At 38.0% G+C, this 23,453-nt stretch overlaps 1 protein-coding gene across 1 annotated transcript in view; it reads left to right on the top strand.

Annotated features, from left to right (window-relative positions):
• Positions 1–23,453, top strand: part of LOC107084230 (tensin-like) — a 132,708-nt gene that overhangs the window by 58,791 nt on the left and 50,464 nt on the right. The window contains exons 4-6 of the mRNA XM_015373961.1: positions 13,297–13,335; positions 15,908–15,949; positions 22,406–22,455. Coding sequence (XP_015229447.1) covers positions 13,297–13,335; positions 15,908–15,949; positions 22,406–22,455 — 131 coding nt within the window. The remainder of the gene's footprint in view (positions 1–13,296; positions 13,336–15,907; positions 15,950–22,405; positions 22,456–23,453) is intronic.

Here is a 23,453-nt window from a genome sequence, read left to right as displayed (position 1 = left end):
GACTGGGAGCAACTGGTCAACACAGCAGGCACACGTGTTTGTTTTTGTTTTCCTCTAGCAGGGAAATCTGCTGCGGTGGTGCTTGGGAACAATTTCAACCTAACTCTTTCCTTTCTCCTCCTTCTGTCCATTTGAGGGAGGATGCTGACACTCAGTCACCTCTGACCTCAAGCTATTACAGGGCATAACAATCTAATGTGATTGGTTAACGGCAGAATTTGTCAGAGGAATGCAACTTTGGGTTTAGTGTAAACAGTTCTAACTAATCCAACCTTTGGTCTTTGGCCAGTTTTTTTTGCTTTGTTTTTTTTTTTTTACTTCAACTCATCCTGATGTAGCATCTTATTCCACCACTTTTATTTTGAAGAATACTGAAAATTCTCCAACACAAGCTTTATTATTAGCAAAACATTAACGAATACTGTTAAAATGCAAGCTACCCCCTGCTACGCAGGTGAAAAACTGTGAAAGTCAGATGATCTATCACGTCTGTAAATGAGTAAAAGTTCCGTTTCAATGTGAACTATCTGCTCTAATTTGCATTAAGCAGTAAGATCATATGTAAGAATGAATACGGTTCTCAGTTCCTGTTTCATTGAGTATTTTTGTAGCCTTGATGTTTGCTGGAGTCATTTCCCCTTCCTTTAACGTGTTATTAGTGGTCAGGTGAAAAACGGCTTCTTTCAGTTGCCCCTAATTAAACCGGAACTGATTGGCCATCCGGAACACACTGATAGACACTGTCCAGTAATGACGAAAACAGGCTTAGCAACACAGAAGCTGGGGCTTTTAAACCTTGACAAATTTGCAGACATTTTTATTTCCCCACAAAGGAAATATGAATCTCGTAGATAGAGCTCTCCTTTGACTGAATCCAATTTCCTGTGACGGGGATATGTGGTCATAACCCTGTTGCATAAAATTTCAACCCACCGCTTTAAATTTGGTGGTTTTCAACCTATAGCCAATTTGGGCCACAATCACACATCTGATATTCATCATTTCTGTTTATCGGGGTGTTTTGTCATCTATAGAGGGATTTCAATTGTAAACAGGGATAAAGCAGCCAAGCCAGAGCCCGCTCACACCCCTCTTGATGATCAAATAGCTGCCTCCTTTCTGATCCTGTAGTGTTTGGCTTCATTCGGACGGCCTCAAACCAAACAATGGCATGTCGGTTTGGAGGCGGATCATTATCGGTTCCTTTAGTTGGACGCAAAACGATATAACTGGACTAGGATGGCGATCCGCTGTGATGAACAATAGTCTAAATAACAGCCTGTAAGTTGTGGTGACGTTTGTCTGAAGTGTTTAGAGGAGATGTCGAACAATTTCCATGCTTACTTATGGAGTGTTAACCATGTGGTAGTCATTTTGTTCTCGTTCCACAAGCAAATCCCTACCGGTGCCATCCAGGAGTTTGAGAATGGATTTGTAATAATCATAACTTTGATGCTACAAAAGACAGAAAACGTCCAGAGAGCTTTACACATTAATCTCATTATCAGGATAATTTTGCAAAATTAAGAATCATTCGATTTTTATTCTTCTGTGTTTAATCTTAGTCCCAATTTCCAAAGAAGTGGCTACTACTGTGGCCCAGTGGTCAGCACTAACGTTCCTCCCAATACAACTTTTAATTTCCAATATAATACTGATATTACAGCTATGAGTATTGACCGATACTAATATTGACCCAATATGATATCAGCATTACTCATATATACTTTTATTATATCGCAGAATGATAGAAAAGACTTGATCAAATTGTATTTCTCAAACAGAGACGACTGAGTTCAAGCCCCACTTTCACAGACTGCCTCTCTGGGTCTCTGAGCAAGACCCTTAACCCCCCTGATTGCGTCCCACGATAGCAGCCCACTGCTCCCCAAGGGGGTGGGTTAAATGCAGAGGTACATTTCTCTAATGTTAGATCAATAAAGTTCAATTATTTTATTAAGATGTTATTACATGCAAATTTTATTAGATTTAAAGAAAAGTAAAGAAACCCTGGAGTTTTTGCAAAACCTTTGTAAAATTAGGGCAGTTCTGTTTGTTTCTCTAATGTCAATTGTTGCTTAGTGTCCCGTAATCAAAGAACAATGGTTAAATATATTTTTTTTCCTAGGTTGCTCATTCATCTGAATCTTGTTTCCCTCATGTTTGCTATTAAAGCAGGAAAATTGTCCTCCATGCATTGATCTTATTTAGAGCTTTTATTTTGTTCAGACTATGTTCAGTGTTTTATGGTTTTATCTTCATTAACAAATCACATTATTGTTGATCATTTCGGCCTTTATTATTTTTTGAACACCAGGCCGATGTCTTAAACCTGCTTTTACAACCAACAATTTTATAGTTTGATATATCTTAGCACACTGTCAAGAAAACAGTTCGTACGAGTCTAACAATTCTCGACTAGTCTTTATTTTCAAAGGGATGAAAGGGAACACATACACTAAGTCACAGTAAAAGCTGAGCCTATGGCTATGTGTAGGAGACAAACAAAGATAAACACTGAAAAACAGGCCCAACTCCATCATCAGTAATAACAGGTGTTGACTGCAGCACCCCAGCTGATTTTTATCTCCAGGATGGTCTCACAGCCAAACAGAACCAGGCCTGATGAAGCTACTGTGACAAGAAAAAAGCAGAGGGAACATAAGCAGAGAGGAAAAGTGGTCCCTATGTCCTCCAGCAGCCACAGTCTATAGCAGCGTAACTACTGTAGATGGAGCAGCTCAGGATAACCTGAACCACTCTAAGCTATATCAAAAAGGAAAGTTTTAAGCTAGTCTTAAAAGAAGACCGTGTCTGCCTCATGGACTAGAACTGATAGTTGGATCCAAAGGAGAGGATCCTGCTAACTTTTGTAGTTTTAAAAAATTCTTGGAACTACTAGGAAACATGCAGATTAAGAAACATAAGGCGGAATAAGATCTCTATACAAATGGTTGTATAGCAGTGACAATGTCTCATTGAATACCAAGGAGGCAAAACCTGATAAAATTTGCCTTGTCAAACTTCATATATGCAGTTATTAAATGCATTAAATATGTGCTAAAATGCGCCTGATTTCATGAGTATGTTGCGCATTACTCAGCTGTTGATTTCGCTCTCACATGCGATCTCCCTTCTGCTTTGGAGCAGCAGGACGCTGCCTGTGGGTCTAAATGAGAAATCCCTGTTAAGGTTTTAGCCTCCGTCTATCGAAATAAGCAGGGAGAAGATAGAACCCTGATTGGATTGGTTGTAGTGATGTGTTTTATGTGTTTCAACATTTGTTAACGTAATACTTGGTGTTTGGAACACCACTAAGCCTCTTTTAAATATTATATAGGCCCCTTTTTTAACAAAAAACAAAATAAAACAAAAACAGGGAGCTTGATCCCAAAAATTCATTTCCTACCAGTCTAAAATTCCTAAATAGAAACCACAAAAAATTATGGAGAAAAATATTCAATCAAAGGACTGTGTGGTCATTTACAGCCAAGTAAAGCTTTTATTCAGTCTCTAGGACTGCTTTTTTTTTTTTTACCTTTCTCCTACAATATGATCTTAAACCTCTATTGCATGCTTGACATCCTGTCACAATGGAAAAAGAACATACGTTCAACCAGATTTGATGAGCTTTCCAAGTAAAACAGAAACCCGGTCAATATATAAATCCCTGTGAAGGGAACCGGTTGAGCTCCACTCCTTATTTGGCCCCACTTTTAGGAAGAGAAGAATTTTTTCTCTGAGGCTCACTGCCATCAGTGCTGTAGTGGCTCTTGTGTGGGCAGAGAGGAGCGCCTGAGGAATTCTGAGTGCGGTCGGACCAACGGCAGGCTTATTTAGCGGAGCCCGTGGGATGATTTATGCATGGTGGCAAACAAATGCTTTCTCCCATCAGTAAGGTTGATGTTGATAGTTTAAGATCAGATTAATGGTTAAGTTAGAGGGCAAGAGGGTGAAAAAAAACTTTTGGAACACCACATATTTAGAGTTAAAATGTGAGGCAGAAAATATCTGATTATAAAAAAACAGCCCAAATGAAGACAAATGCTTCTAAAAGACCATTAAATCGTTTCGCTAATCAGTTTGTCCTTGCGATTAAAATTATTCTGAGCCTCAGTATGAAGAGAATTGAAAGTATTCAAGTAGCAAAACTCCCACCTGAGAGACGTGACCTTTAGCGGTTAACAATGACCGACCTTAACTCCCCTCTGTCAGCCCCCTAATGGTGCCTCTCATCAGGGCTTGGATAGCAGAGCGCCCCCCCTTGGGCTTCTCGGCTGACTCCTTCCCAGATGTCCCTCGTGACTCCATGATATTATAAACTCCCTGTTTTAATAGACTCTGTTCGGAGGTTTTCCTTGTGGTTGCCTAGTCACTGTATACTCCTGACTCCTAGAACTCCCAAAGCAATTGATTATAAGATGGTTTGTCAAAGTTGCCTCTGCTCCATCCAAAAGAAGCTACATTTCTGGGATGTAACCTGTACAACTCTTTCTATTTAAATGTTGTGAAAACACAAGGGGTGTCAAACTCATTTTAATATTAAATTCCATTGGAATTATCAGGCTAAATGTCTTGATAATATAAAAAGGTTTGTTTATAGATGTCTGTTTAAAATCTATTTTTTAATAAAAAGAACATGGATATCAGCATTACTTTCATTAATTTCAGATTGGAAAAAACATTAAGGATTAAATCAAAGATCAATCCATTTAAGTCAAACATCATGACAAGTATGAAAGTCTAATGGCATACATTTTTAGTACACTTGATAAAAATGGAATGCCAGTGCAGCAAATTATTGTGAGCTGCTAAAAACATGCGTTATTAGGACCCCCAATCACAGGAAAGTTTACTTTCAACCACCAATTTATGGATATATAAAAACATATGTTAAAATTATGGTAAAAATAAACGTAAATAACATTGTATGCTTAAGTGTCTAAATTTGTAAATATGAGTAAATGAATGGCACTAAATTTAAGAATTGTATTTTTACCTTGATGCCATCTCAACATCGGCTTTTTTTATCTGTAAGAATATAATTTAAGCGATTGCAACTATGAATGACAAATATACAAAAAACTAAATTTACGAAAAACGAAACAAAAATTTACATAAATGAAAAAAAAATTACAAGAACAAATCAGAAATTTACAAAGAAAATCACAAATTTACAGGTACAAATCACATATTCACAAATTTATATATATATATATATATATATATATATATATATATATATATATATATAAAAAGAAAAATAACCAAAAAAGTAGTAGCATGAATCACAAATTTAAGAGAACAACAGAAATGTAAAAAAGGAATCACAATTTTACAAGTGTAAATTTCTAGGTGCAAATCTTCAAATTCTGAGACCTCAAAAATAGCAGAAAACAGCTCTATGTGTGTGGATCAGTCATAACTAAGTCATCAGTCCAGAAAGGGTTACAAATCCATTTCTAAAGCTTTTTGGAACCAGAGCTAGAGGCATTCTGCACCAATGGAGAAAACATGGAACGGTGATGAAAATTCCCAAGATGAGGACCAAAATTACTCTGACAGTAAAGAGTTCACAAAAGACTCTAGAGCAACATCCAGAAAACTGAAGAGTTGCCTCAGTTAAGGTCAGAGTTCATCCCTCCACCATTAGAGGATAATGGCTATAATGGCTGCGTTCCAATAAAAACCAATGTTGAAAAAAAATGTCTAAATTTTTCTATCTTGATAATGCCCAAACATTTGGGGAGATTTGGCCGGGGCTGTTTTGCTGCTTCAGGACCTTGAAGACTGATAAATAGAAAAATGAATTCTGCTTCGATCTGACAACCTAAGGAAAACTAGGGCTATGGTGCAGGACACGGATTCTAAGAACAAGTCTAACGAAGAAAACTTGATCTGAATCCTACTGAGATGCTTTCTTATGACCTTTAAAAGGTTGATTATGCTTAGAATCTGTTCAGTGTGGCCGAATTACAATTCTGCAAAGATGAATGCGCCCTCATTCCTTCATAGCACCGTGAGTAAAAGATTCAATGTAACTCAACATGAACGCTTGACTGACGTGAACGCAGCCATTGATGCTAAGGGTAAGGTGACCACGTCTCTGAAATAGAATCTGGGAACATTTCCAGCTCGTAGACAAAAAGAAAGACATATCATCAGAATTAGGACGTTAAACTGGGACAGTGATGCTTTCATCCATTTTTACATATTTATTCATATTTAAACAACAAAAATTAGGTGTAAAATCCAGGAATGTGCCTCTCCTATTTCCTAAGATTGATAAAATTAATCAATCGATAGTGTTTATTAATGCCATCTGGTCATTCAATGTTCTCTGTCTCCTTCCCTCTCCATCATCTATTTGCAGACTTCTACCGGCTCTCTGTTTTATTCTTCTAATTAGATTTTTCTTCCCTCTCTTCAACTGATCTTTCTATCAGTGTTCCTATTTTAATACCGTCAAAATCCCAACGACACACTAGTAACAAAGAAATTAGGGCATAATTTTTATATATTCCCCAAAACAAAGACCATCTATTTAAATTATTGGATGCCAACTATTGGTATTTCGAACATACCATAAAGCAAATTTCTCATCTCCATCAAAATGTTTATTTTATGCAGTCACAACTTCCTAGAGCAGATCTCACAACTTCAAAACAAACTTCTTATCTCAGGCATGGATTAATAGAAGCTGAGTTTGAAAGTAGAAAACAAACCAATTTTGTATGATCCTAATTATCCCTATTACTAAGATGCAAGACGAAAATACATTTTTGTGGAAGAAAAGTGTAATTGATGCTGATGGTGAGTTTTAATTATGTCATTATGTCATCATAAATTAAGCGTCAATTTCTGCATGTTTTGCTCCTATGAATTAAATAATAATGATGTTGCGCATGCTCTCCTTGAGCACTGAGGAAGTCGGAGTGGAGCAAGATGGGAAGAACCATGGAGGCTTTAGACTTTGCTTCTTGCAGGCGGTCTGGAGCGGAGCGGTTACGGAGGACAGGCTTGGGTTGGTAATCTGTGATACCGGGGCATTTGCCCTGTGGGCCGGTCCTAATTTCAGCGTGCGAGGGCCGTCACTCCTTAAATCATACTGGCCCCAACACTTATTCTCCAGCCGAGGCACCTACCTGTGACAGTAAATAACTCAAGGAGCTCAAGAAGTAATACAATGTTACCTGCTTATATGATGCATGCAGTATATATAGCCCTTCCTTGTTATGCACATCGTTGTGACGGTTGGCATATGGTGTAAATTTCTATTTCTTTAAACTGTAAAATCCTTGCAACAGACCAAATTATGATGAAACTAAAATGCTTTCTTTATACCAAACTACGATGTTCTTCTTATATTTGACAAATTTATGTTAGAATATTTTGTATCTGATGGCTGTTTCCCATCTTACTTGAATTGTTGCCAGGTTGGGATGTTTTCAAGTCTGGCCTTCTAAATGGCCTAAGAGATCGAAAGACTTTGCTTCAAATTGGGCCAGATTTCGTATATCCAGGCGGTTTATGAAAATTTTTTGGGCCGGAAAACGTGAGGCAGTGACATCTGGCAACCCTGCTGAGTGGGTGTCTGGCTGCCTTCGTGCAAGTGGATGTTACTCAGCAGCAGTCACGTGTTAATAACCAAAGCCAGTAAAACCACATTATAGAAGTCTTGGTGATGGTTGTCATGTGATGCTTGAAGATAGATCGGTTATCCACAATATGCATTCGTATTGTGTTTCACATTTGAGACGCACGCGTTTGACTGATATTTCTGCCTCGTTCATAAAACTGTAAAGTTGGGGACATTTCCGGGGACAGGAAATCCCGGAAATCGGGAATGTCTGGTGACTGTAGCTAAGGGTAGCTGGCTATTACCTTTGTCACTTAATCCCATTGCCCTGACTTTGAAAGAAAGTAGACCTGTCTACTCTTGTTTCGACAATAAGGAAAATGTTAAAAAAGTCTTCAAAAATCAGCGCTCTTTCAATCCTTTTCTTCTTCGTCCCGTTCTCCTATTATTTCTGAGATTTATGATTCTAGAGCGAAGCCTGCAACAGCAACAACTTGATGGCCGATGCATTTATTTTGCACGTCCGCATGTCCTGGGTGTGATTGCTTCTCATCTTGTTACTCTGCTGCTGATAACTTTGATTACAAAGTCAATGAGCTCTTTGTTTTCCAACAGCAAACAATTGCAGCAACTTCCTTCCTGGCTGTGCCTGCTATCTGCTGATAGCTCAATTTCATCCCTGTGGTGTCTAAAACAGTCCACAATTCACAACACTTGGGAACTGGGTACTATAGGCTCCCACTTAACTCTGTTTCCTTCGATGAACTTCCCCTGTGTATGTTTGCCTGTATGTACTAAAGTAAATACAATCAGATGGAAGTGATAAGTTGCCACCAAGTGCCTGTTTAGGCTGCGCAATCAGTGATTTTCAGCAACGAGGGTGATCCAGACTAATAGGAGCCACTTACTTGCCATGGGTACTATTAGCAACTTTTTTCTGACATCCAAATTGGCCTGTGATGCCCTTACTGCTATTAAAAGATGCTTCGTGTTGCATTGCAACATCAGGCAAATCAACACCCTGCTAATTTTGAAGTGAAAGTAAAATTAGGGTACAAGTGATACTGTTCCTAGCAACAGGGTTTGGCTTGTGACTTTACTGGAGTAGTGGGGCCCTGTTTGTTGGAAAGCCATGAACAGCTCTTTACAGAAAACATGCTGTACAATAGGACAAGCAAATGATGGTGGTTTTCAGAAGAGAGTGAAAAACAAGGTTTGGTTTTTAAAAACCATAACTATGGTATAAACCAGGCAGGCTGGAATATATTTTTTCTTACATAAATGAGTCATTAACAGGTTAAGCAACTGAGGTGATTCCTGCTTTACATTAGTCTTTGAATTTGCTGCATATTTCCTAAGGTCAAACACATTTATGGTTTTGGCTACTAATCAACAATATTAAAGCAATGTCTCTAAACCGTAAAATCATCTACCAAAATGTTTTTTTATATATATATTTTGTGCATTTTGTGTTTCCACAGACAGATGTTCTTAGCTCCTGAGCTAGCTGCTGTTATTAGCTTCTGTTCCTAACTTCTGTCCAAAGCTCCTGTCGCAACTGCTGTTCCTAGCTCCTGCCCTTAGCCTCTTTTCCTAGCTCCTGTTCCTAGCTCTTGTCCCTAGCTTCTGCCCGTAGCTCCTGATCCTAGCTCCTGTTACTACCTCCTATTTATGTCCCATTGTTTGAAAGTGCTTCCTCAGTAAGTTATCTTACTTGTGTTTTTATATATTTCAAGAGAGCCTTGCTGCAGACCTGCACTGTCAGGACTCAGATCTGCACTGTCAGGACTTAGACCTGTACTGTCAGGACTCAGACCTGCGCTGTCAGGACTTAGACCTGCACTGTCAGGACTCAGACCTGCACTGTCAGGACTCAGACCTGCGCTGTCAGGAGTTAGACCTGCACAGTCAGGACTCAGACCTGCACAGTCAGGACTTAGACCTGCACTGTCAGGACTTAGACCTGCACTNAGACCTGCACTATCAGGACTCAGACCTGCACTGTCATGAGTTAGACCTGCACCTTAGGACTCAGACCTGCACTGTCAGGACTCAGACCTGCACTGTCAGGACTTAGACCTGCACTGTCAGGACTCAGACCTGCACTGCCAGGACTCAGACCTGCACTGTCAGGACTCAGACCTGCACAGTCAGGACTTAGACCTGCACTGTCAGGACTCAGACCTGCACTGTCAGGACTCAGACCTGCACTGTCAGGACTTAGACCTGCACTGTCAGGACTCAGACCTGCAGACTTAGACCTGCACTGTCAGGACTCAGACCTGCACTGCCAGGACTCAGACCTGCACTGTCAGGACTCAGACCTGCACAGTCAGGACTCAGACCTGCACAGTAAGGACCCTTCATTGAAGATCTGCAAAATGTTGTCTCCTGCTCTTTCAGGACTGGAAGTTTATTCCGGAAGTAATATTTGAACCCTTTGGAGTAGTGTGCAGCACGTGTTTGCTGCTGGATTAGAGTTTATGAGAGTGTTAAACTGAGCGTAGGAGCAGTTTAAATTATACAGTAAGCAAAAGTCCTCATAGGACAGCCAACATTCATTGTCGTTTATATGTCTTATTGACCAAATTGTCAGGACCTCAGAACCTTGGACCCAATATTCAAACGGACAGATCAGGATGATTTTCAACAGGCTATATTTTAACAAACAAATACGGCGAGTGGCTGGTCGTCAGGACGGATAACCAGATTCTCTGCAGAGAGGGCAGAAACAGGTCATTGACTGGATTGTCAGGTTGATAGCGACTAGGAGCAAAAAGTCACTGACTTGGTTTCGAAGTACAGTCCGATCCCAGAGAATGGGAGGAATCCGGGGGGGAGTTTGCCCACTGCTTACAGCCGTAGCCGCTTCCAAAACTCTGGGTGATGATGAGCTGACACAAGCTGAACGCCAAGGAAGCAAGAGTGTCTGTGAGGGACTATCCAGAGACAAGGTTGAATCTAAACCAGGTTGACAGACCAGGAGATCAGAGAGCCAAAGAGGTACCGAAGGGGAATCAGTCAGTAACAAAGTCCAAGTTCGGTACACCAGCAGAATCCGGGAAGACAGTTCAAAAACAAAAACTGATAAAAAGCAGACAAGGGCAAACTCGAATATCCAGAAGCAGAAAAAAAGTCAAAATCAGAATCACAAAAAAACTCACTTGATAGCAAGAGTTACTCTCACAAACAGCTCGAATAATTTGGTGCTGATGGTAGGCAAGCAAACAAAATAAACGGCTGAGGGAACAAGGCGGAAACAATTGGCGTTTATCAGCCGCCAGACCAATTAGACAGGTGAGCAGGAGCAAATGAAAAAGCCAACCATCAGCGTCAAGACCATGACATAAATGGCCTTTTCCCTCCAGTCATGGAAAATACCAATACTTATTTGAGGCTTCTAAGCATCCGATGCAGGTCCAGCAGATTCCATAACAGTTTCTCTCCCACTGCCATTAGACTGCTGAATGTTGTATAAAATCGGTTATTTTATTTATTAAAAAAAAATGTTAGAACTGTAAATACATTTTTTATGTATTTATTACTGTTTTCAAGGCTGCACTTTAAAAAAAGAAAATTGTCTGGAACAGTTTTAAATGAAAATTCTAAATAAATCAAATCTGTCTAAGTCTAATTTCTATGTAGCACATATCTATTATTCCAGATAAGAGACGATGGGGGACAAAATTGAGCGTGTAGATAAGTTTCCAGCATAACAATAATTGTTTGTGAAAGGAAGCTAGCTCCATGGGGAGTTTATCGACTCTAGTTTTTAATTTAGAAAGGCTTTGAATCAACTTCGCTTTTACTTTGAAAGTCTTTGAATAAACTGCTATCAGCACAAGAGACCTCACAGTGCAGCTCTGCAGCCAGTGCAGATCCTGGTTCTAACAGTGCAGGTCTGCAGCCCTCTCACATATTTTGCCTTCTTATCTGTTTCCTTTCTGAAAAACTTTAACTAATAGAAACAAGTGCCATTAAATCTTTAAAAAAAATCAGATTTCCTTAGAAATTTTCATCATTCGTTGAATTTTTTCCATTTTTCAGTAACAAACAGCTGAGCTAACTTTATTCCAACCAAAACTATAAAAAAGCCATTTCTGCTACTCTTCTAACTTCCTGTAGTGCCCATGCTACAAGCTAATCTAAGAGGAAGGTTTCAAATGCTTATTAAAATGTTTTTTCTCTCTAATGCCACAGCTTTTACCCTAACTTCGCTTCCAAGGTTTCAAATTATGTATTTTGCTGCAACCTCTCCAATTTTTTCTAATCATATTTTTAAGAGTAGCTCACAGGTTGATATTTGGTTCCTGATTTTTTTTTTCTCTCAGTCTATATTGATGTTAGCTTCAGTGGCGGTTCTACACCAAATGTTCCAGGGGGTGCCGGGGGTTGGGGGGTCAAAGGGGCACAGAAATGGATGAAGCAAAAAAACTGGGCTAGGTATTCAAATATATTAAAAGCTGCATGAAGTGAAATTTCTTCAATCAGGTTTAATTAAAATAATATGTCTTCTAACTGAAAATATTTATTTTTGCCTCAAAAATGTTCATTTGGATTATCGTTAAAATCAAAATAAAAGTCCCTTAGCATAGTTAAAAGGCAACTCAAGAAATTGCAGCTATATAAATATATAAAAAAAATATCAAATAAAGCTATTATTTGGAATATTAGGTCAAGATACATTCATAATTTAGGAATGTTATATATTTTTAACTTAATTTAAGTTAAAATTATAGTTTTCTATAAAATCAGAATTAGAACTCAATACAAACTGATAAATTCAGCTGTAAAAGTTAGATTTATTTATTTTTTTCAAAAAAAAAACAACAGATGAAAACTGGGATCCTATCTCTAAAGCTATCACCTTAATTTAAATAACTAGTAAAACAGAATTTTTTAAAGAAAAAAAAATTTTAAATCGATCCAAAAAGGACCTATCAGAAACCATGTATGCTCCAGCACATATCATCATCAGAATTTCTCTTAGTATTATGTCTTTAGTACAGGGGCCACAACAGGGGCCAGGACTAGATCTAAAGGGGCACTGGCCCCGGTAGGCCCCTGTCTAGAACCGCTAATGGTTAGCTTGCTCACTTTTTCTCTCTCTCTAAATTATTCCTGTGTCTTTTGCATCTACTTTAGCATATTTAGTTACTTTAACACAACTGTTTTATGATAGAATGTTAGGATATGAAACAATTGTGTTACAGTAACTAAATATGCTTGAATATTTACTTGGTTTCTCTAAGTCTTGCTATTTATTAATATCTCTGCACGTATTATTCTCTGATATCTTATAGACAAAATGGTTTTACCAATTTTCCGATTTTTTTTAAAATCTCTTGTAGTTAAGTGTTACTTAAACATAGTGCAACATTTTTTCCAATATAAAAGCGTGTATTATAGACACATTTACAGCCTTAAAGTGATCTATTATTTTGTGTAAAACAAGCTGAAGTGGAGAACTTCAAGCAGCTGGTTCTGCTTTTGCCTTACCTACTTACTTACCTTCAATCATAGCTTCTAAAATGAGACTGCAGTGTTGGAATATGAAGTAAAATTAAGGAAAGAATATGGTTGATATTAGGAAAATAGAGAAGTGGACCGATCCTGTGTTAGGTTTACTTTTCACATTGTTTTTTTTCTGCAACTTTCTTTTTCATGACCCTTATCATATGCTCTGTTCAATTGCATGTTTATCTTCTCACTTTCAGGTCACTACATCATGTCAGACAGCATCCAATTCTGAGCCGGTGAGTACTCGGAGTAAATGCATGCATTCTGTCCAATAATAGTCTTTGGGGAAAATGCAAATGGTTTCTGGTCTTTGAAATCCTCTGCTTAAATTATGGGGGTCCTTTCTGAAATTGTGGCAAGGCTTAAATGGGTTAAAGGTCAGCAGCTGCAACTGTTAGCTTAGAGATGATGAGAGCTTATTATAGATGTAGACAGAGATTAAGTTAAAGAAACTATTATGGTGGCAGAGGAGTGGAAATGTAATGAAAATACTCAGTAAATACAAAAAGTTCTGCAAAGACAAAAAAACGCTAGCAAACCAAAAAATAGGTCAAAACACAAACTGCATGCAAAGGAATACTGTAATGCTGCAGTTAAAAAAAATGTCAAGTAGGAAATTGTATTTGCTTAAATTTTGTGATTGGCTCTACAAGAATCCCTCACACTGAGCATGCAAGCAAAAAGGAGCATAGATCACTGATCCACTATCTATGTAAGGGAAGCGGTAAACTAGCTCTACAAGTGCCTCTGTGTAGCCGCTCACACTGAGCCTGGTTCTGCTGGAGGTTTCTTCCTGTTAAAAGGGAGTTTTTTCTCTCCACTGTCGCTACAAGCATGCTTAGTGTGAGGGATTGTATTTGAGTCAATGAGTTGATGCAATCAACTAGTTTTCCTTAGATAAAAAACCTTGAATCAATTTGACTGTATGATCTGGTTGAACTGTAAAGTGCCTTGAGATGACTTGTCCTGTGAACTGGCGCTATATAAATAAACTGAATTGAATTGAATTGTGTAGGAAAGAAACAGTTAAATAGATCAGATGTGAGCCCGTTTTCATCAAATTCGATGCAAGAAAGAACATGCAGTTTGTCACAGTAAAAGCTAAGCCCATAGCTATGTCAAAGAGAGAAACGAGAACAAACATTGAAAAGCAGTAAAAAGCAATTTCAATAGTTGGAGATGTTGATGGCGGCAGCCCAGATGATGGTTTGATCCAGGACTGAGTCACAGCTAATCACAGCCTGATGAAGCTACAATGACAAGAAAAAGCAGAAAGGACAAAGGTAGAAGTTAAACTATCAAATAATACAGAACAGAAGTAGAATAAAGCAGAGTGATGAGAGGGCTCCCTATGTCCTCCAGCAGTCTAAGCCAATAGCAGCACAACTATAGAGATAGCTCAGGATAACATGAGCCACTCTTTAAGCCTAATCTTAAAAGTAGACAGGGTGTCTGCCTCGCAGAGGCAAGGAGAAACTGGTATTAGCAGTTAGTTGTAGGAAAGTTTGTGGGTTTAAAAGTGGAAAAAAAAAATTCACTGTTTCCCTTAAAACCCGTTTACGAAAGGGTTACGGCTACGGCTGTAAGGGTTGTGTTGGGGGGGAAACTGTGCCAAACGAAAAAAAGAAAAAACTATAGTAACTGCATAATATTTAATGCAGAGCTAAGATAGCTAATATTAGAAACTGCACAGCTTCTACTGCTGTTTTGGCAATACAGCAGAGATGAAACTGTGGCATTTGCTCAGCTCTCTGTCTTTTGGTTAGTATGTTGTCAGGCAGTAAAATGTTTATCAGCTAGTTTTCTATTACTCTAAATGGTAATTCATGGTGCTTATATAGCACAGGAAATGAACCTGATAACTAAAAGATTTCCCATTCTTCTTTTAGAAGTTCTACAAACCACTAGTAAACCTGTAGATTAAGAGCAAAGTGCTGTCTTAGGAAGATAAGGAACCATTAGATCCTTGATATAAGATGAAGAAGCTTGGTTATTGACTGTTTTGGAATAACTCCTCTCGTTTATGTTAACCCTAACAAGAGAAACTCACGTTAATGATTCCAGCACATTCCTAAAGGTCTGTATCCAAGTTTGAAACTCTGACGATACATAAACACTCAAGGACATACTTGAAATTTCTTACATAATTTACTGATGGTTTCTTTATATTTTAACGTCTTCCTATCTGTTGGTATGATTTATAACACATAGAAAACATTTTCTAAACATAAAAAGTGTTTAAAGTTTCCAATATTTTTCATTTTTTCAGTGTCTCTGATTGAACCTTAACGAAAAGCTGCAAGACAAGGACAAATCGGCTTTAGCCAAAGTGATTATTCCAGTTGTTTAGGGCTGGCTGCTTTTATAGGGCAGAATATGATTCATGCACTGTGGCACAAAGACTTTAGTCATCTTCCTTTTAATGAGATTGAAATAGAAGTTTTCATTTCCTTCCATTAAAAATCTAAGCCTAGTAAATGGTCAACTGTGATTAGAAGTCAAGTAGATTAATCATTGTTCCAATTTGAAAGGTTTGTCCTGCCTATTATCTTTAGGATTAATTATGCTTTTAACTAGTATATTTCAAAAAGTGTCCTGATTTCGTTTCCCCATTTTTAGCTAAAACTGTTCTGAAAGACAAGTAGCTCATGGAGTGACTGCATCTGACAGACGAGGCATTTAAAAATACAGGATCAGTAGAACAAATCTCTAACTACCGTCCATAAATTTCATACCTTTTAACCTCTCTTTTACCTCGTTGTGAAAGAAAACCACTGACCTTCCAATTCCCCCTTTCTTTCTCTGCAGCCTCCCACTCCGCAGCTGCCGTTAAAGCATGTAGATACACCGGTAAGTATCTGTCCACCCATAAATTCCACTGTTATTGTTGGTGCTTTGTGGTAACCGAGTTCATGGGAAATACAGTTTAGAACTTGTTGTTTTAAACTCAGATTAAAGACCAAAAGAAGAGATACGGCCACGTTGATACTGTTTGGATTACTTTTATTGATGATGTATGAGTCTGTTAAACCCTAATAATTCCTGCTTCTTACGTGTTAGGGCTGATGTTTTTACCAAGCAGTTTATCTAATTAGGACAGTTCTGTCAGACCTACAGTTATCATGTTCATTATGTACATAACAGAGATTTGGAAATTATACGGCGGAACAGCCAGAGTGGAACTTTTCTTAAGAGCGAGTTCCCTGTGCCTTTATCTGGGACACTGAGTAATACTGTAGTTTTAGTCGGAGCCATAGATCCAAACATTTTAAAAATGTGTATGATGTAATGATGTGACACGTGATGATGTGGCAGGAGGAGATGGAGCTGTATAAAATGCTTCATTAATGTTGATTCACGGCCGACTTCATGGAGAAGGAAGCCTGGTTGGTAAGCACTGTCTTCTGTAACTAAACAAACTCTCTGGTCTGAGTAAGATTACAATTTATATCATGTTATGTCATGGTTATTTAATATATATACATTATGAAGTGTTTAAAGATGTGTTTTAAAGATTTTGTCCCGAGTGATCTCTTCTCAGGAACAGAACTGTGGAGAGAAAGTTTCAAGGTGTAAACGCACAGGTTTACTTTACAACACATAGCTTGAATGTTTTCAATTTAGCACAGCACAGGTTACTTTTTAAAGAGCTGGAACATCTAGTAAGGGGATTACAAAATGTAAGGGACAAAAACTAAAACTCAAGCTATATTATAGTGCCAAAGAATCAGCCTTGATGAATACAGAGGTTGCTACAAGTAGGGGTTCTACTTTAGGTCCCATGAGCTCCAGGTGGTCACATCATGGTATTTTAAATTCTTAAACTTAACTGTTACCCCTCCAGGTCTAAGGGATCAGGGGGTGATAGCATAAAAAGTGAGTCCAGGGGTAAAAGAAGGACATTTAAAAGGATTTATTAGAAAAAGCAAGGTTCCCACATACAATGCACCTGACAGAAATGACAAATCCAGCCTTGTTCTCTTAAATACAACATTCTAGATTGAACTAGAAAACAAACAAGAGCTAAACCACACTGGTAAGAAGAGCACGGTGGTTCAGAAATTACAAAATAATGTGCAGCTGCCCATTCTTCTAAAGAACCAAAGCAAAGTGGTGGTCTGTTGTACAAAGCCTCTCCCAAAAGCTACCCAACTGAAAGAATGACTCCAGAAGCGATTTATAGGGTACAGGCGGGTCCCATCATCCACTACTTCTCTTAGTGATTCAGCTGGTCCAATCAGGTTCCTTAGCACCCTCCAGGCAGCCAATCAACTGACTGAGCTCCCACACCTGAATCTGCATAAAAGAAAAGACTGCTAGGCCAGGTACTGTTGCTTTAACTATTCAAAGGAAGCTAGGATTGTAAGAACTTTATTTTGCTAAATGCCAAAACAGTAAGAGAGATTCAAAAACGATTTGAAACGACAGATTTCTAAATAGATTTTCTTGGTATAAGAAATGCCTTTAAATTGTGGGCATCCTTCCACAAGCTTCTTGAAGTACTTTGCTGGAGTTTTTTTACTGAGTCCTCATGACAGAGCTTGCGATAACTGGTTTTGGAGTAATGGCTTCTTCTTGCTGAGCGGCCTTTCAGTGCATGTTGATATAACAACTCACTTCAAAATTACATTTTTTTGCTTAGCCATACTGCAGGCCATATATGACAATTTACTGCACATTTGTTGCAGTTTTGCTTTTGTGTCTAAGCTGTCTATTTGGTGCACTCCTCGGGTCTAGACAGTTGGAGTTGGTCCAGGTGAGGGATCCTCAAATCTGGTCCTCGAGGTTTGGCATTCTGCATGTTTAAGACGTGTGTTTAAGAAGTGTCTCTGCTTCAACACACCTGAGACAAATAATCAGGTATTTAGCAGGACTTTGAAGAAGTTGACTCCATACTGAGGAGGTAATTCAGCCATTTGATTTCGATGTAGAAGAGGATACACTTCTAAATGGGACAGGACCTTAAAGACCAGAAGAGAGGAACCCTGGTCTTGATACAGACCCTATATCCTGCAACTCCTTTTTTCAGCTTTGAATTTATATATAAATGTTTTTCTCTTTTAGTTTTATGTTCACCTTCTTTGTAATTTTATCTTATATAGTGCATGATCTAAAAACAGACGCAATGGAAATACAGATAAACACAGTGTGATCATATTTTGCCAGACTGCTCGGATGATGCTGTTAGACAGGCAATTTTGAAGACTACAGCTGCAGGTTCAGCTAGCAGAAAACACTCTCATGTGGGGGGTCCAACAATCTGGGCATATTGTTTGAGCAAACAATTATTGTTTCTTTGATTTGTCAACCCTAGGCCTAAGTATAGCCCTAACTCTAACCTACACAGGAGTAGGTATTTAAATGGAGAAAATATAAAGTACATCTAATTCTCTCTAAAAAGTCACGAAATATTTTTTCATGACTTTTTTGAGAGAATTACATGTACTTAATAAGTTTCGGATAAAAAGTACTTCATTATTTTTAGTGACCTGGATGAACATCCACTTGGACCTGGATGAATATCTGCTTGCACTGGGTAAATTAGTGATTCTTAATAATGGCACAGATTGTGCTTCCAGTCCAGATCCAGTAACATCATTATTAGCTAAAACCAGGAAGTAAAGAGTACTAATTAAGGATGCAGGGTTTCCTGAAAAGTAGCCAGTTTTGCATACTTGAGTAGGCGAGAAACTACATGTACATTAAAAGAAAGAGAGGGAGCATACATTCATGAGTGTGAAATATTGGGCCTCTTGGCCTTGAATTTGCACTTAAAAACTTTTAAAATGTACATGGAGAGTATTCTATGTGGGGATGTTTTAAATAAAACTGCTGGTATGATTATTTATCACGCTTGGCAGAATTCTGACTCCATATTGCGGTGTTGAGAGTAGTATTGCGGTGTTGGCATGTAGTCCATGCAACGCTCCTAAATCTTTTTTTTTTTTTTAAAGAAAGTTATAAAACTTCTCTCTCATTATTTTAGCATTAACTAACCATAGTAATGTTGGAGGTCTTACCTGACCTCAAAAAGGAAATGGTTGTTCTGACTTCTCCACTTCCTCACAAATGGGACCTTTTAACAATGTTTTAATAATGTATTGCAAATAACCCGCCAAAACTTTAGATCCAGAGTTCAGACATTCATCATTACAAAGTTTCTAAACCCTGCAATAAAATGCATCCAGATATTAAACAATAATACACTCTGATGACATGACTGGAGGTGTTTGACTGATCTTTGACGGGATTAAATGTTTAAACACTGTGACAAATGGGACTGAATATAAGCAGAGCTAACGTGTAAGGAGAAACTGTTTATTTAAAGCAGCAGACAGAAGAAAGAGACCATTTGGCGCTTTGATTGAATCCATCCCTGATTAAAAAAAAGGGGGACTCATCATTTTCTTCCATGTTTTTCAAAGTAAAGCAAACAAAGAAAGCGCCACTGATGTCTTGCATCCCGCACCTTACCACACTTCTTTTCTCACGACTCAGCGTTTGTGTCAGATGTTGCCCAAATAATTAGATAAGCAATGACTCACAGAATCACAGATGGGCCCTTTCTACACCAGCCTGTACTGTATGAACACTGATACAAAGCTCTGCGCAAAGAAAGTAGAGCAGAATATTGCCAGAAAAAGGCTCAGCAATTATCTTCTTTCTGCAGTCTAAAAGTCGAATCATTAGCTCCAAGAGCACAGAAGTAGTAAAATAGATTTTCCTCTAGAAAGAAATTTGTTTAAATCATTCTAAAAATGATAGCATTTTAACAGATATGTTTGCTTTTTAATTCAAGGTATCATACGCTTGCAGCGTGTCACTAAAGGAGGGAGTTTTGTCCTTTTTTGCAGGATGCTGAAATGCCATGACTTTAGCTGACTCATGGGGGGATTGGGGGGGCCTGTTGAGGCCAGATTAACCAGAAGTTGGCAGAAAGGAAAAACTGAATGAACTCCAAACATCATAAAGGAAAATGTAGCATATCAGACATTTGAAAACATTGTTTTTTCTCTTAAAATGTGTTTTTCTTCCAGTCTTCTGCATTTTTATCAGCTTCTCCTCACTAAGATGGAGTATGGGCTTGGTTAGAACATCTACAAAAATAGCTGAGAGACAGCGAATGTTAGGAATACAGAAATGATCAGAGCAGGAGGAGACAACATTTTCTTGCAAGCAAAGAACAACTTAATTTTAAGCCTAAAAAAAGGTATCTAAAAATAAAACCTCCTTTTGATAAAGAAAAACTCAATCTGGAAAACAGATATATTAAAAAATGCAATTGTAAAATTTGTTTAGAAAAAGCAAGAAAAATAGTTTCATATTTGCAGATAGCAGATTTTCAGATTTAAAACTTTAAAAGATTAAATAAAATATAATGAAATAAAATATGAGAATGCAGCAAAGATCCTCTTAAAATGTCTTTTGAATGAAGAAGTTTTATCCCTGGCCTGCATCTTTTAATTTAAATTCAGAAAATAAAATGTCTTTTTTCAAATCCAAATCTGCAAAGCATGTTCTTTTCTTGCAACAATAGCAAAAATCCCTCCATGTATAATGATGAATCAAATCATAACTTTAAAAAAAAAAATAATTTTTCACTTGAGACTGTGAAAGTGCTGAAAGCTCGAGTTTCTTTGAAGTCAAATTTAAAAACCCATTTTTTTTTAGAGCTGCCTTTTACTGTTAAAGTTAAACTATTATTGGGTATTATTAGTTCAATCTAAAAAACTCACATGACGAGAAAAGACAATTAGGAGAAATGTATTGATGCAATTACTTTGTTTTTGGTGCACAGACCTCGGCAGGAAACATAGCGTTTAATTTTGATAGATATGCAGGAACAGGAGCAAAGAATAGGGCTGTTTCCTCCCAGGCCTAAAACTGGTGGTGGATTGGAGATAGATGAAGTTGGTCAGTCTGTAGACTGCTGGTTAGTGAGACGGTATGCTGAGCTTTATGGGGAGATCCAGTGGACTGTGTGAGCTGATACTGGAGCTTAACTCAGGGACCTGGAAAATGGAAGACCAGCTTGGATAACACAGGTTGAGAGAACCTGTCCATGATAGCATGCATTAAGCGACAGTGGAGAGGAAAAACTCCCCGTAGGGAAGAAACCTCTGGCAGAAGAGGCTCAACATGGCGGTCTTCTGCCTGACCAGTTGAAATGAGACAGGGAACGCAGTAAGAGTCCGGGAGGAATGACACTCTGATGAAGCTTTAGCTACGATGGTGGAGGAGGAGCTGGAGGTGGGTTGAAACGGGGTCATCTGAATGAAGTCACACAGCGCATCCACCGCCTGCACACAGGGGCAGACAGGTGCATATCGAAGGCCTTTTAAGATGAGCTTTGGATGCCGATTGGCTTTGATGGAGGTGTGGTTCAAAGCTGATTGGCTGTGTCGCAGGTGGATGAAGGAAAGCAATGAGTTTTTTCAGTTGAACTTCCGCCTAGGCTCCATTTTACGCTTGTGGTCGACCTTTTATTCAATTCAATTGCAATTTATTTTTACAGATAACACAGACAGATTGGTAAAATTGTTTCTATTTAAGCAAAACCAGCTGATTCTCTGCAATCCCTCACACCGAGCAGGTATGGAGTGACAGTGGAGAGGAAAACTCCCTTCTTGTTTCTGAACAAGCCATCTTAAACGCTACAACATTTAAGGGGCCAGCTAGCTTTAAGCTAGCTTCAGACTTACCCAATTTTCATCTTACAGTACAGACCAACTGTAGGTCTAACGTAATTGGAAGAGGTTTTAGAGAGCACCTCAAGAGCCATAGCCGTGCCTGTGCAATTCTTGTTTGAGCGAAACAATCATACACTCATGTTACCACAGAAAATGTCCAGCTGTCTGGGTAAAAGCTACACAGTCTGGACCTGGAGCGGAGGCTGCCAATTGCTGACCGAAGGTTTAATTCAAGTAAAGCACTATGAATTGTCTTTTAACTGAATTGTGCTTTACAAATAAACTCGCTTTGTTTCTTTTTTTTTTTATTTCAAATGACAAAACATGTTTTTTGCCTGCATCAATAATGGAGAAAATTCACTCCATAGAAAAATAAAAAATATATAAATATAAAGAATGAGAATTAAAAAAGGTTGTATCTTTCTTTTAAAGCTTTAAGAATCTTATTTTCTTACCTTTTGTCAACATAGTGTTTATTTTTTTACTTAAAAATGATTCCTATGATTTCTTCTGGATTAAAGGTTTTGGCCCTGTTCTTTAAACAGACTATTGAAGACTGAAATTTGCTTATGTCTCTTTTCCTTTGCTCTCTTCTCTTTTATGTTGTGGCTCTTAGGGATCTACGAGGTCGTGCAAAAGCGTGGAGATTCGGAGAAAGCAGTCAGGGTAATTAATGTACATTCGTAGTAAAATGATGTCGTATTCCCGCACCACTGCTTGAGCTCTGTTGTAACAACAGAAGAAATTGTTTAATCATTATATGTTATAATATAGATAAAGTTTTTAAATAACTATTTTGTTTTCAAAAGTTATGAGAACTCTTGTCAATTCCTAAACTGTTAATACCTTAATTATAGTATTTTGTCACCTGCTGCTGTAAGTATGACATAACACAGGGGCCTGTTTCATGTACAAATTAAACATTTTGGACAAAGAATCACAAATTTACAGGGAATTTGTTTTTTTTTAAGTAGAAACCACATTTTTAAGTAGAATTCACAAATTTACTAGTTAAAAAAATCACAAATGTACAATAGCAAATCACAACTTTACATGACTATCCTAGTCTTTGGTTAGCTGAAGAGAACTGTCAAGCATTTTAGCAACAGAAAAAGCCTCATTAATCTTCTTGGCCTGTGCCTATCAGTTAATAAACCCCAAAGTTCTTTTTTTGTTGTTTTGCACTTTTGGTTAGTGGAATTGGGTGTGTAATTTCAGCAGAGGTCCTTTCAACACTCAACACTGGAATGTAAACAGTAGCATTTCCAACAAGTACATATCTAAGCTGTGGGAGTTTATATTTGATCAAGTGGATCTTTTTCATCCATTCCCCAGAGATATTTTATATAATTCATCTCACAGCAGCTGTGAAAAAATAAAGAAATAAAAAATTAACTCAGGTAATTTTGTAAAGGAAAATGCCCACTCTGATCTGAGGGTTGAGAATTGAATGTTTAGAAAATTGACAGTTTTTTTCATGGGATAAGTAGGGGGTGAAAATACTGCCAATAAAATGTATGAGTACCGTATTTTCACGACTATAAGGCGCACTTAAACAAAAAAAAGTCTTTTTTCCCTCAAAATGTGCGGTGCGCCCTATGGTGCGGTGCGCCCTATGTGTGTTGTAACTGCGACTTTTGAGACCACCTCATTGAGGAGATGAT

The sequence above is a fragment of the Cyprinodon variegatus genome, unplaced genomic scaffold (assembly GCF_000732505.1).
Source record: "Cyprinodon variegatus isolate N-32 unplaced genomic scaffold, C_variegatus-1.0 Scaffold95, whole genome shotgun sequence".
Taxonomy (NCBI): Eukaryota; Metazoa; Chordata; class Actinopteri; order Cyprinodontiformes; family Cyprinodontidae; genus Cyprinodon; species Cyprinodon variegatus.
The sequence above is the reverse complement of the archived record's forward strand: the minus strand, read 5'-3'. Positions and strand labels throughout refer to the sequence as shown.